Here is a 14,667-nt window from a genome sequence, read left to right as displayed (position 1 = left end):
TTTCTCTATTTCTTTTTCTCCTAGACGTCTGGATGCCAATCATATCAACTATGTGCCCCCCAACTGCTTCAATGGCCTGGTCTCTCTTAGACACCTGTGGCTAGATGATAATTCTTTGACAGAAATTCCTGTCCAAGCTTTTAGAAGTTTACCAGCACTTCAAGCGATGACATTGGCACTGAATAAAATTCATTACATACCAGATTATGCTTTTGGAAATCTCTCCAGTTTGGTAGTTCTGTAAGTTCTATTGATTGCTTTTTAGACACAGTCTCAGCTTCTGTGCAGGATTTTGACCTCTTTGTGATAAATTACTTGAAGATGCAATGTTTAATTTAGATGTTACTTATGATAACCTTACTAATATTCCTCTAGTCACTTCCTAGTTGGCAAATGATGGGTAAATAGGTATATACATAGGTTAATTAATCTTTTTTTTTCTCTTAAAGTCTTACAATTAAATTGGTATCTCAGGGGTATAAATCTGCAGTTTCCTTGCTACATTTGCACTAGGCTTAGTGATATTCTTTTACCATGAGATCAATTTCACTTTTTGCAGAAAATGTTCTTTTTGAAAAATAAATGTTCTGGATTGTTTATGTACTGGAAAGCAAAATTTGAAAATGTTAACGCTGAGAAACTTCCTACACTTAAACTAACACTTGCTAAATCACTTGTTTTGAGCAAGCTTAAAGGTTTCCATCTCCAGTAAAGAACTATGTAAGGGAATTTAAAACGTCACCGTATCTAGTCAGCAAAACAAACAGGAAGAGATGAACTGTGTGCCCTTTAAGGCTGGATGAGGGAAGATTAGAAACAGGAAATGAACTGAAAGCTTTCCGGGTGACTTTGCAAGAATGCCATCCAGTAGAAAAAGTATACATTTCCCTTCATAGAAAGTATAAGTAGGTTTGTATTTCATTATGTTTGTATACCAGTTTACTAAATGAAACATAGGTAGATCACTACCAAAATCTGGAAGCTATGCTGTGGAGTACGGTTCCAGCTTTTTATCTTCTGGGAATGTACCAAGTGGAAAAAGCTCTAGATTGGCTGGCAAAGCTGAGGTGGAGAAGTTGTTTCAGGATATTTTGGAAAATGTTAGCATTATTAAAGAGATAACAGTATCAAGTGTTACAAGCTGTCTGAAACCATAGTCTGTAAGACACTTTGCATATTTCAGCATATTTGTAGTCCCAGTGTAAGCGTTGAACCTGGCACATGTCAAGGTTCTTTATTGACAGTTGTAATCAACATCTTTGCCTAGTGAGTAATATGCTTCATATAAGCATATACAGCACCAAAAAAAGGGTGCTAATAGGTGCCTTGTGCCACAAGACTTTTGTCTTCTGTTTATATTTACCAATTCCATTCAAGTTAAAGTGTGTATGGATCTGGCATTTGAGTGAGCTTCTAAACTTACCTCAGTAATGCTAAAGAGACTGCCTTGAATATTGTTCTCTAGATCTCTACCAGAAATATAGTAATAAGAGGACAATTAAGAATTGCAGGATAAAGTGATTTCTTTTTATGCTCTGATTGCTTTTGCTAGGTTAGGTGTCTTTATTTTAGATCTTCTTTGCTGATTTCTAGTCTTCTGGGCTTTACATTGGTTAGTAGTCATTCCTCATGACTTACTACATCTGATATTTTTGTCTCATCAAAATCTTTGTGTGTGGCTCTGCTTTTGTTTTTTTCTTTATACAATCTGACAAATTTTAAACTCAGTGCAAAAATGCATGGTCAGTTGGAGCGGGTTTGAAGCTCTGTCATTAAAGATGAAAACGTAATTGAAATTTGGAGATGCACTCTTCGTGCTAACTAAAGCTTTAAAGGATAACGTAGTCATTAAAACAATAAGTTGCTTAGGTTTCTTAATAGGAAAAGACAATCCCAATGAACATTTGCATTTTACCAGCAGAATTCCTGCCTTTTATGGACAAGTAGACTCAATTTCTGTAGGTTGTACAGAACATTTAGAGAGCCTCGGACCTTTAACATGATTTTCAAAGCAGAATGAAGCTCTGGGAAAAACAAAAAGGCTCTATACTCAGTGCTGGTGAAGCCACAATTCAAATACTGTGTCCAGTTCTGGGCCTCTCCCTACAAGAAGGACATTGAGGTGGTGGAGCATGTCCGGAGACAGGCAACAAAGCTGGTGAAGGGTCTAGAGAACAAGTCTTATGAGAAGCAGCTGAGAGAGCTGGGGGTGTTTAGCCGAGAGGAGAGGAGAGGAGACTGAGAGGAGACATGATCACTCTCTACAACTATCTGAAAGGGAGTTGTAGTGAGGTAGGGGTGGACATCTTGTCTCTAGTAATGAATGACAGGACACGAGGAAATGGGTTCAAGTTGTTCCAGGGGAGGTTTAGATTGGACATTAGGAAGAACTTTTTCTCCAAGAGGGTTATTAAGCATTGGTGGAGTCACTAGCACTGGAGATATTCAAAAGATGCGTAGATGAAGTACTTAGGGGTATGGTTTAGTTTAGTGATGGGCTTGGCAGTGTTGAGGTAGTGGTTGGACCTCAAACCTCACACACAATTTTTAAGGCAACGTGTTAATTAACCACCACTGAGAATATGTCTACAATTTCACAGGATTTTATATGCAAACCCCAACCTGGAACTCCAGGATATACCCTTTTTAAACAATCTGGGTGGTTTTAAACCAAATCTCTTCTATGAAGTCAAATGGAAGCCTGCATGGATGGGGAGATATTGGGAGAAAGAGGGGAGGGCCATGGAGGTGCCTTCTATACATGCTTTTGCAAAAACATGACTTGCATATAATCAGTGCATGCCTGAAAATAAGTTTCTTTTTATTTAACCACTAAAATGTTTAGCTTCAGTCCACAGTGTGCAGTGTGCTTTCCTGACTGTGTGCTTAATGTTCCCCTGCAGACATCTCCATAACAATAGAATCTACTCCCTGGGAAAGAAATGCTTTGATGGGCTCCACAGCCTAGAGACTTTGTGAGTTGACCCCTTATTTGTTTCCTTTTTTTTTTTCTTTGAGTGTTGCCATTAATATTCTGAAAGAATTAAAATAGTCTAAAAGCCAAATGTCAGTTTTGGCTTGCCTAATCACTACAGGATCTAAGTGATGGTTTACAATGACTCCATGTAGTAAATCCTATTTTTTACTATAAAATTAGTTTGGCTTTTTAATAAGCATTGTCAATTGATAAATTGTTTGAAGGACAGTTGAAAACTGTATTGAGCTTTGAAAAACAAGTGGCCATTCATGAACAGTTTTGTTTGTCTACTTTAGTACTATTTATTTGTCTGTTTAATCAATAATAGCTAGATTGGGAAACTGTCATAATAAAAAGCTTTAACATTAAGAAACTATCTCACTGTAGAGGAGGGTTACAAAATTAGGTGGTTTTTTTTTCTTATCCCTGGAAAAAGCAGAAGTGCCAGGAAGCCAGTGTTGGACTAGACGATCTTTTGAGATCCCTTCCAACCCTTAAGATTCTGTGATTCTGCAAATGTTTCTGGTTTTGTGTTTAGACGTTTCAGATAAAAAATAGTACTGGAAAAGATTTAAATTTCCTCAAGTCTTCACTGTAATTCTGTTCAGACCAATTCAAATTTTCTTGAGTTTTCTAACAAAAAAATAATTCCACAGAAGAACACCAAACATGGTGCTGATGGTTAGCACAAAGCATTTTGCTAGTTTGTTGAATAAAGATGTCTGCTAGAACAGCCCACAGACCCCAAAAGTTCTACAGGAACAGTAACTATCCTTCTGTCCTTCCTTACGTATCCTTCTCCCTGGCACCTGCCAGTCAGCTGCATCATTTTCAGAGATTTTAGATATTGCACCCAACCAGGACAGAGGCTAAAAGGTCTGTTATGAGGAACAAGTAGGTAAGGTTTTGAATATGAATAATACTAATCTAAAGAAGACTGCTTGCTTTCTCATGCACAGAACTATATACTGCCTGCTTTCATGTTTCATTAAAATCAGAAAAGAAGTTTGGGGCTTTTTTTTCTTTTTTTAATCACTATTTTTGATTACATTGATCCCTTGCCACTGAATTGCAGTTTTACAATTTTGACTTTTAGCTGGCTGTGAGTTAAGAGGAAGTCCCTTAGAGCAGCACCGGAAAGGGGGACGGGAAAGGGAGAGGGAAAATCTGATTGTTTGGTTTGGTTTTTTAAGTGAGATTTATGTGGCACTTGGTCAAAAATGGGGAAAAACAGAACAATGGCATAAGTAATTGCAAACCCAGTCCCAGCCACCTGGCATGAGGGATATGAAAACACAGGGGACAGTCAGGAACCTGGGAATAAGTGTAGGTGCAGCCACTTCACTGCAGTAGGATAATGTAGCACTCGCCCCAGCATGGTAATTGCTTACCGTACAGGCAGTTTTCCAGATAGTTTCAAGATAATCTAAAGAGATCTCAGTGTAAATGATGGACATCAGCTTTAAGACCATTTGTTTGCATTGATACATAGGTCTGGAAATCACATGTCACTGGAGGGCAAAACCAAGCCATACATGCCTGTAATCTCTCTTTGTCAATAAGCAGTAGAGAGAGATTTACAAGCAGGAAGGAAAGACTTGTTGAGTTCAGACAGCAGTTTCCTGCCTGCATTACTTCAGCCTGATACTATTTCAGTTTCAATCTATTGTAAACTGCAGTTTGTGTTTTGCCTGTGCAAAAAGATTTTTCCTCAAGTTTTTTCAGGCTATATTCTTCTTAAAGCAGTGCCAGAGAGCATCACAGTAAACTGGCATATCTCAGTTATAGTTTCAGGTGTCTCCTGAATGTTGAAGGCTGCTCATGTCATGCTGAGGGCAGAAGTAGGCTTATAGGACATTCAGCCTACCAGAGTAAGGTCTAATTACCACTGCAGCATGAGCAGTTCTTAAAGCAGAGGTCACCACTACAGCTAAGCTACCATTTTTACAGTTTGTGTGGTTAAAAAAATTCTCTGTATGACTAGTGGCAAATCTTAAAATTAACAATACAGTTAATGGCGACATTGAACTTATTGTATGTTTTCCCACTTGTTTTAGCCAGAGGAAGATTTCCCTCCATCACTTTTGCTCTCCAAACTCCAATACCTTTAATTTTTTTGCCATTTACCCATTGGAAAAAATCTGTTCAGGCATTTTTTTTCATCAGCACAAAAGAAAAAAAAGCCTAATGCAACTAGAAAGTGAGTCAAAGGCAAATGAAACCTTTTTAGTAAGAGGTATTAGCCACATAAAATGCAGTTGATCATACAAAGTTATTGAATATTCTGTTAGAATTTTTTTTTTCCTGTTAATACTTTTAAGTAATGAAAAGGATTGGTAATTTACAAAACAGCAAGTCCCTTAGTGGTATCTGAATCCACTTATGAAGTTTTTTGACTGCAGAATAGCTAAGATATAACTAAAAATAGGGGAAAAAGGAATGATTATGTGCCCTAAAGTTTATTGGAAAATATCCATAGGTTTTTTAGGATTTCCTGGCTTTTGGCTATATGTATTTATTCAATGCATAGAAGATGATATTTCATTACAAATGCCAACAGTTCTATGTTATCCGTTATGCAATGCATAATCTAAATAATAAAATCTATTTTCACACAGAGATTTAAATTACAACAGTCTGGACGAGTTCCCCACTGCTATCAGGACACTATCAAACCTAAAAGAACTGTAAGTACAGAGCTCATATTAGGAAGGAGGATGTTTTGTCTAGCATTGTGATTATGTTTTTTTAATACCAGTGATTTTATCACTAATCCTTAAAAACTGATATCCTAGGAAAACCTAATAAACATGTCAACATGCATGAAAGATCATTTTCAACATTCAGTTTGGAGCACTGAGGTTCTGACAACTGTTCTTACTTTTATACTGCATCATGCAGTGAGCTTTTTCCAGAAACTTTATCCTTGGAATATAGTAAATAGCAAACACAACTAATTCACTTTGAATAAACACAAAAACACAACAACACAACAAACACAACAGTTAGATTTTGCAAACAATCCATCACTAGTGTTCTAGTGGTATGGTAACATTATTAGTTCATCAGGTTTAAATGTCTTTACCTTCTTCCCTACCTCTGGACATTAAAGTAAAGCAGTTTCTTTTCAATGTCCTTTGTAATGCTGTAAATAAAACACATCTGGATGCACATAGTTTGTACTTAAAAAAATAAAGCCAAGCTTATTGTAAAAAACATCTCAGTTGTAGAACAATGGGTGAAGTTATATTCACACATCATACACATAATATACATATCAATGCCTATGTTCAGAATTATTTCCATTTTAATTACTTACCACATTGCTGGTGCCATCAGCATAGATTTTAAAAAAAAACAAGTAATCTTATACTAATTGGACATGATTATATCCCTGCTACATCATAAACTGATCTTAAGGCCACTTTTAAGTAGCTACCTGGGCTTTTTTCCAAAGCAGGGGTCTCCAGGCAATGTTCACTCCAGCTCAGCACCTCTGGCGTTGTCTGGGTGAGCTCTAGGGCAGGTCTGGGGGTAACGGTTTCTCAGCCCAATTTTTCTCAGCTGCTGCTATGTCTTCTGTCGGCTAAAAGAATTGTTATGAAATCCAGTGTCCTCGAAGGACTGCCTTTTTGCTGAATTCTGGAGCCAGTAGCCAAACGCGGATAACCCAGGTTTGCAATAAATACAGCTTTTCCAGTCTAGCAAAGTGCCTGATGTGCTTGATATTACTTACTGATCCCTGTAGGACTTCACCTCCAAGTGAGTCAAACAACATTTCAGATAAACTTGGTGCAAGAAGTCTTTGGAGGGAGAAATTGCAACCTGACATTCCAAGTCCAGCACAGAACATGAGACTGTATGCTTCAGTGTTTTATTTGGGCCCTGGAAGCATGAGGTGCCTCCCATGAAGTTGAAATTCTGTGATTCTGTATGTTTTGCTGTTCTCATCCAAGTAGGAGCCCAGGCCCACATAGGTTCTGCTCATTGCAGGGCCACTTTAGTAAAGGTGTTTCTGGATTAGACCTCATTTCTCTCTCAGAAGTTAATGCATATGTAATGTTTTCCAGACTAGATTTTGAAGTTACCTATAGCAGCATTTTTCCCAGTGTGACATCATCTTTTAACCGAGGGTTGCAGCTAGATTTTGTTGCTCTTTTGCTCAGTATATAAACTGACAGGCTACGAAGTGCCTTCGTAGTTCAGGTAGGCTGTATCACTTGTGTAAATTGCCCTAGGACACAGGCTGCAGTGGAGAGGACATACTCTTCTGACCAGCTCAGGAGTGCTTCAGGCTCTTCTGTGCATAAATGCACTGGGCTCTGCTCTTCACTGATGATGGGGCTGCTTGCTCACTCAAAGTCTGAATGGTGATAAGGAGCCAGATACTGCCCTGAGAAGTAGTTATGCAATTTCCCTAGCTTTTCTGCCATGCAAATAATGCCATCCAGGAAACCAGTCCATGAACTGGTTCTAGGTTAAGTGGGATCCTCATATCACTTAGAATCCGCATGTGTGGGGATGCAGTTTTTATTGCATGCAAAAGAACGAGGCATTTAGAGCCTTGCTCTGTAGCTCATCAGCAGTAGCATAAGACTTAAACAAGTACAACCAATAATATGGGACATTACTTTTCAAGTACTGGCCAAGTGTGCTTGCATCAGTGAACAATTTGAGGCTTTCCAAATGCATAAATTTAAGCTGGGAAGCCTTTTTCATACCCGAATGAACTAATGGATGTTTCCCACACAAATCATCATTGTTCTTTTGAAATCTTAGTTGTTTCTTTTGGTTTTTTACAATGGAGAATTACTCATATGAATAAAATCCAGTAATTAATGATGAGACAAAGATTTGGCCCTCTGTCTAGCAGGCACGACTATATTGGATCATTTATTCATGTGCACTTTTTAAATATTTCAACAAAAAGGTAGTTGTGGGAGGCTCAACATATTACAGTATAATGTATAAAAACATTTACTTGCTAATTTTGTGCAATCCATTATTATCTCAGCAAAAAAAATAATAATTGCAGTTGAACAGGTACAAGGAGGAATATATACACTATGTTATTGTTAAATTTATTTATTAATATTTAACTTATATTTATTAGTTCATATGTGTGTCTGTGTTTTTACATTGTATCTATATGCGTACACACATCAATTCATAGATACACAACATACAGCTACAAAGCAGTTTCCCACTGAGGACATCTAAATCTTCAAATGCCATTTTGCGGTGCTCTTCATGGTAAATGAAATGGTTTTGCTCATTTAGAAAAGTGCAGAGTTTCAGCTATTTCGTTGATTTGCTTTTATTTTCCTTTTTTCAGTTCTGTGTTATTCCAGAAAACAAAGACATACCTTTACAAACAGACATTTTCTTACTACAAACAAAAACTTGCACATTGTGCATACAGATCGCATCTTTGCTTTTTTTCCTTACTGTGTAAACCATTTTTCCTTTCATAGGGGATTTCATAGCAATAACATCAAATCCATCCCGGAGCGTGCGTTTGTGGGTAATCCATCGCTTATTACAATGTGAGTGATAAGAGTTTTTTCAATGACTCTTCTTAGTTGAGAACTTACAGAGAACAAAGTATCATATTTGTTGCTAATTGTCAAATAGATCTTGTAAGTGCAAACAAGCTCATATCTTTCCAACTTCCTGGAAAGAATGTCAGTTTGCATGCCTTATTTAAGGGAAGTGAGTAGTGGTCTCTGGCATTTGACCTTTTATTTGAACTATTTCTTCTAAGTCTCTTAGCATTACTGGCAATGTAGAAGTTCGCAAAAGTTGCTCTCGATGGATCCCAGTCTGAATTCCTGTTATCTTATGTGAGAATGCATTTGATGAGCAAACTTCAAAATAGGAAACTGTAAAATATATGTAAGAAAAATAGTGACTCATTTTGAGCAATGTTACTCTGTGAGCAAAAGCAGCATGACTTCAAAAATGTAAGGGAACCTCTTCTGTGTAGGTGAAGTCCCGACTTACTCGCCTGCTAACCTTAAATTTCTCTCAAGTCATAACAAAGTTCTTCATATTTGGATTTCTATCTTTGCAACCTGGGAAGAAAAGAGAATATTTATTTGACTGGCTTCTGGCTTTAAAACCAAGAAAACAGTAATTACTTGAATACTGAAAATGTGAAATGTGGTTGATGGATAGAGATTAGTTGGTGAGAAAGGCCCAGAGGCCTACAACCAGAGGTGCACAGTCTATGATTCAGCGTAGAGGGTTGACTCATTTGCTTTTGAAATCACCTTTCAAAAAATGTCTTTTTATCTTCTTTTTGCAGACATTTTTATGACAACCCTATCCAGCTTGTTGGAAAATCTGCTTTTCAACACTTACCAGAACTAAGAACTCTGTATGTGTCTACTTTTTCTAATTTTAATTGTCTTTATATATTGAAATATTAGAGTTGCCCCACACTTCCCTCACCACGATTGTATTGAAATGTTTTTAAATTCTAGGACTTTAAATGGTGCTTCACAGATAACAGAGTTTCCTGATCTGACAGGGACTACAAGTCTGGAGAGCCTGTAAGTGATAGAGAAGTATTTTTGCTTTGTTTTATTTCTTGGATACTAATTTATTCTAAAGAATATCCTAAAATATGTATATATATTTGTTTTGCACTCTTTAGAAAGTAATCTTTTTTTTTCTCTTTTTTTTATAAATACTTTTAACAGGACACTCACAGGAGCACAGATCACTTCTCTCCCCAAATCAGCTTGTGACCAGTTACCTAATCTTCAAGTGCTGTACGTTTTAGTAACATTATTAATATTACCTTAATGCAAAAGATTAATGGACCAGTGAAATCATTATGATTTCAAAATTACCCAATTACTGCTGTTTCTGTGTATCGCACTGCTTCTTAGGAATTCAGCTCAGGGAGCAGACTCCCCTGTTGCTCAAGCAGTTCACAACCCATTTGTCAGTCAGTACTTCTCAAATACTGCTGAAAAAGATAAATATTTAGAATATGTATGAGAAGGGGTAAAATCATTCTTGATTTTGTTTTAAAAGCAACAAAACTACCTTATTTTCATTCATTCTTTCTCTCCTACAGTACTCTGTCTTTTTTTCCTCACTGAGGCAGATAATTCAGTGAAATGAATGGAAAATAACTGAATAAGGAGTGCAGTTTTGAGTCCTTGTTATGCTCCTCTTTTCATTTCTTTTCCAACCAGACATAAGCAGCTGACTGAAATTTGAATAGGCTATTCCTTGGCATAGCTTTTATTCTAAATGTCCAATATTATTTTAGCTTGGAAATTACTTTGGAGTTTGCTTAATCGGTAACGAAAGTAATCATTGTCTCCCCTTCTTTGAGAATGAGCCAACACGTTCCTCTCTGTATTACATCACTAGGAATGTATTTGATATTAATTCCCTGGCCAACATTGAAATAGCACTAATTATAACACATTATTTGAATACCAGTGTGGATGTCATGAACATTTCCAGAAAAAAAAAAAGTTTTAGTTGATTGATTCAATATAATCATTTTTAGAATAATAAAAGACAGAAATGGAGTTTGTTGCCTGAAGAAAGTCTGCATACAAATCCTCTGTTATTCAAAAAGAATAAATAATCTCAAAATAGAAGGCAAATAAATATTATAATAATTAACTTGTACAGTTCATAGTAGAGTAGAACTGTCCATTGGAAATTCATATTTTTATTGTTATATCATATCATATTATCTATTATATAATATATACTGTATTATTAAAGCTGATACTCAAGAGTGGGGAACCAATTTAAGAGCAATTTCACATACTCAAGAGTTGCTTTCTACCCATTCCCATCAGATCAGAGTAAGCTTGCCAAGCCCACACTTAGGTTTGCATATTAGCTTTGTGTGTGCCATGAAGTATAACGATGCGCTGAACCTCACAAGTTACTTAGAGACTGTGGTCTTGAAGGGCTTTCCTGGCTCTGATACAAGTAGAAACACAGATCTGAAATGCAGTTTGTGCATCATACCCAGCGACTGATACTCTTAAATGAGCACTAATGTACACAGAGTCTTTCTGGGCACCTGCACACCTATTGCAAAGGTGTATGTGAGAGATCCCAGCAGGCCTCGAGAGACTATCCTCAGTACAGTTGGATATGCACCTCAACACAGGACCTAAAACCACTTGCCCTCTGCTGCTGCCAAGAGCCTCATGTATTAACAAAGCAGGGGAAAATCCTTTAAAATAAATAAGTCAAATATTTCCTGGAGCTCTAACAGAAACTGGGAGGAGAAGGGTTTTGGTTTGGGGGATTTTTTCACATCTGTGAAGGGGGAGTGGTAGTATGTACACAATTAAAGCCGATAACATACTTTTAAGAAGACCTAAGTTATGTTCTATGCATGACAGAATAGCCACAGTCTGCCAGCCATACCAAACATCTTTTACCTTGGCCTAAAAGCCTCCAGGTCACTTGATTTCTCCTCTGTCATATCTCATTTAGACCACGGAGTACCTGTGAAGAATGAAAAAATAGAGGCCATAATCTTCCCTGCTGTAACAAAAAAAAAAATTATACATGTATCGACAGTAGCTGTTCTGCACAGCAAAAGCAGAGTAGAATCCCTTAAAAATACACAGTCATTACGTGCACTGCTTCCATAAACCAAAAGTAGACCAGCCTAAATGCCACTGTTGGAATAGTAACAATAAAAATAAAATGTTATCGGGGAAGTAAATGGGGAGAGAAGGAACAGTTTTAAAGAATTTGAAATAGTAGCAAAAAGAGATTCCTCTTTGATGTGATAATATTGGATAACTACGGAAAAGGACATTTTTGTTTCTTATAGACATAGCTTTTGTTCTGTATTCTTTTCACTAACAAATTTCCCTTTCATTTTTCCCTGAGCAACATGTATATACAGGATGAGACTGTTGGGTGGTGGGGGTGGGTATTTGGTTCCTTTTTTTTTTTTCCCTTCCAATTTCTGCAAATTGCCTGGGCTTGGTTTTGATTAGTTGTATTATACTATAAATCAGTCCAGATGTTTCAGTTATTCTGTAATTTGTTGAATTTTGGCTTAAGTCTTTTTAAGGTTGTTTTTTCCCCTATGTACTGATTGATTTCCAAGTTAGTTCCAATTTCTTTTTAACCATTTCCCTTGGTTAAAAGATAAAACAGTCTAAGAATCAGAGGCAATAGTGCTTAATTAAAACTGAAAAGCTGATTACAGTCCATTGTGATTATTACCAGAAAAATACAGGATCTTCTCTGAAAAAATACGAGTCTATGTATTTAGTACAGTTTACATGGTTTAAATATTTGTCCGAATTTAAACACGATGAAGTCAGTGATGTAAATCCAATATTCCCTATGAGCAGATGGCCAATATTGGTACCGCAAAACACTCAGCAGAAGTTTACACTTGAGGCAGGAAATCTTCAGGCAACACAATGAATTTGCAAATGTAGGATACAGAATTAATACATCTTGCCTTTTCCCCTTCTCCTGCTCAGTTAGAAATCAAAATCTGACAGATGAGAGACAATAAGTGAGTTCATACATCTATTCTGTGACTGTGGATGAAAACAAGGTATTTGAAATGGAGTGTGAAGGTACACAATGAAAGGGATTTGGTTTTTTTCCTTTTAATGTTGCTTGGATGTTAATCTCTCCTTTTCTTGCATATTACAGGGATCTGTCTTATAACCTCCTGGAAGATTTACCCTGTTTTACTGCATGTAAAAGACTCCAAAAAATGTAAGCTTCAAACTACCCTAAAAAGCCTAAAAAGGAGCATCTTTATATAACTATGTTCAAGCATCATTAACTTGGTTATTGCTGGCTGATTTGACATATCCAAAATATATGCCCTTACACTATATTGAAGTCCGTCATATACACGATCAAAAACACCCCAGAGTGTCCTCCAAGTGCCTTTGAAACTGAGGAGATTCTTGTTGCTATTTCAGTGACTTGCATCACAATGAAATCAGTGAAATCAAAGCAGACACATTTCGGCAGCTGGCTGTTCTTCGTTCTCTGTGAGTACAGGCCTAGTGGCTGTTTACCCAAGTTCTCAAAAACATGGGATATACCCCGTCTGGTCTCTGTATGCTCCTAAACATCCCTGTTTCTGTTTTTCCTTGCTTTGATCTTTTACCCATTAGGTCATAACTGTGAAAGGAGAAGAAACACTGTGACATTTAGCATCTGCAGCAATGAATTCAAAGCTGCAAACTTACAGCTGTAAAATCTGTTACTTCTGAATGTTTCTGATGGAGGTGGAGAGAGATATTGAGCCAGAGCTGCTATCTGTTGGCAGGTTCATATAATAATCAGCTCTAGGAAGCATGAAATCTTTTTATAGAGAACAGTGTCTTAAAAAATAAATCCAATCACATGTGAGTTTCTAATTTTCACACAGACACATGTGCTCGTAGACTAATTTTGTCAAGAAATTACTCATGGCTGTAGGGTTTTACAGGATCAAACCCATACATTTTTTTTTAAGATCTCCTTTAAGTCTTTTTGATTTTTCAGGGATAGTGAAGATTGAGATTAGGAAGTTAAGTGTATTGAGAATGGATTTGCCGTTCTTAGCCACATCATGAGGACCTCTTAAAAGTTGTCCATATACTACCCTTCTTTCTGCTACCTTAGGAAGCTGTGAAGTAGACTGAAAATAACTACCTTTGACTGTAGAGAAAGTTGCCAGTTTAATAACTAACACCATTAACTAAAGTAATTTTTAAAATAAATTATTTTGCACTATGAGATATGCAGAAGTTTATGGAAAATATTTGCATGTCATTAATACCTTTTTTATATTTAGGCCTCCTAATCAGGTATATGAAAACTTCCATATTCACTCAGTGGGTATGTAATTTTCCACTCACTTTTCTTATAGGGATTTAGCTTGGAACAAAATCAAAATTATTCATCCCAATGCCTTCTCCTCTTTACCGTCTCTGATCAAACTGTAAGTATTTGTATATCTTTTACATTCAGATTTTTGCATTTTTTCTTGCATATAAAAATGTAATAACTTGGTGTCCCAGCAGAAATTGAGGCTTTCTCTGGTCTGTTGAATCCATATCTAAATGTCTGCTTTCTTGTACTTTCACCAATTTCCATAAATATTATGGCAAAGCTGCATGTAACCCTGTGTAATCAGAGTGATTTGAGGTCCATGAAGAATATCAGTGCATTTGCGTTTCTTCATTCAATTTAGTAGCAGTTTAGTCTATTGTACCAGTGGGGAGTATTTCCCATTAATTGTTTCAAGGACTAGGGAGTTGGATTAAAAACAAAATAAGAAACATTTTCCAGTATATATCTTTATTTCATTGTTCCTCATTTGATGGAATAGTTTTTCTTCTTTTATAAGTTAAGACAGAGCAGCTAGCAATCAAAACAGCAGACAGTTTTGCAGGCCTTGTGCACAAGCCCTTCTCAGACTTTACTATTGTTTTCCTACTTCCCACTGTCCTTGTAATGTCTCTTTAAGGTGAATCCCTGAGGCATTGGGTGTATGGGGAAGATGTGAAAAAAAATTCCTCTGGAGTTATCCTGCTGTGTGGTTGTCACAAAGATACACCCGCTGGGTATTTGGGCACAACAGATCATCCAGTAGCTTCTGGGAAACCTAGATTTCTAAAGGGGTATTCATTTCTGTCAATGTGTGAAGCCTCCTCTCTGAATGGTAC

General features: G+C 36.8%; 1 protein-coding gene across 1 annotated transcript in view; it reads left to right on the top strand.

Moving 5' to 3' along the window:
- The window catches only part of LGR5 (leucine rich repeat containing G protein-coupled receptor 5), an 87,607-nt gene that overhangs the window by 62,542 nt on the left and 10,398 nt on the right, over window positions 1-14,667 (top strand). The window contains exons 5-14 of the mRNA XM_061999597.1: window positions 25-240; window positions 2,904-2,975; window positions 5,596-5,664; window positions 8,452-8,523; window positions 9,285-9,356; window positions 9,463-9,531; window positions 9,682-9,753; window positions 12,653-12,718; window positions 12,931-13,002; window positions 13,869-13,940. Of these exons, the coding sequence (XP_061855581.1) occupies window positions 25-240; window positions 2,904-2,975; window positions 5,596-5,664; window positions 8,452-8,523; window positions 9,285-9,356; window positions 9,463-9,531; window positions 9,682-9,753; window positions 12,653-12,718; window positions 12,931-13,002; window positions 13,869-13,940 (852 nt within the window). The remainder of the gene's footprint in view (window positions 1-24; window positions 241-2,903; window positions 2,976-5,595; window positions 5,665-8,451; window positions 8,524-9,284; window positions 9,357-9,462; window positions 9,532-9,681; window positions 9,754-12,652; window positions 12,719-12,930; window positions 13,003-13,868; window positions 13,941-14,667) is intronic.

Source organism: Colius striatus, chromosome 1 (assembly GCF_028858725.1).
Source record: "Colius striatus isolate bColStr4 chromosome 1, bColStr4.1.hap1, whole genome shotgun sequence".
NCBI lineage: Eukaryota > Metazoa > Chordata > Aves > Coliiformes > Coliidae > Colius > Colius striatus.
The sequence above is the reverse complement of the archived record's forward strand: the minus strand, read 5'-3'. Positions and strand labels throughout refer to the sequence as shown.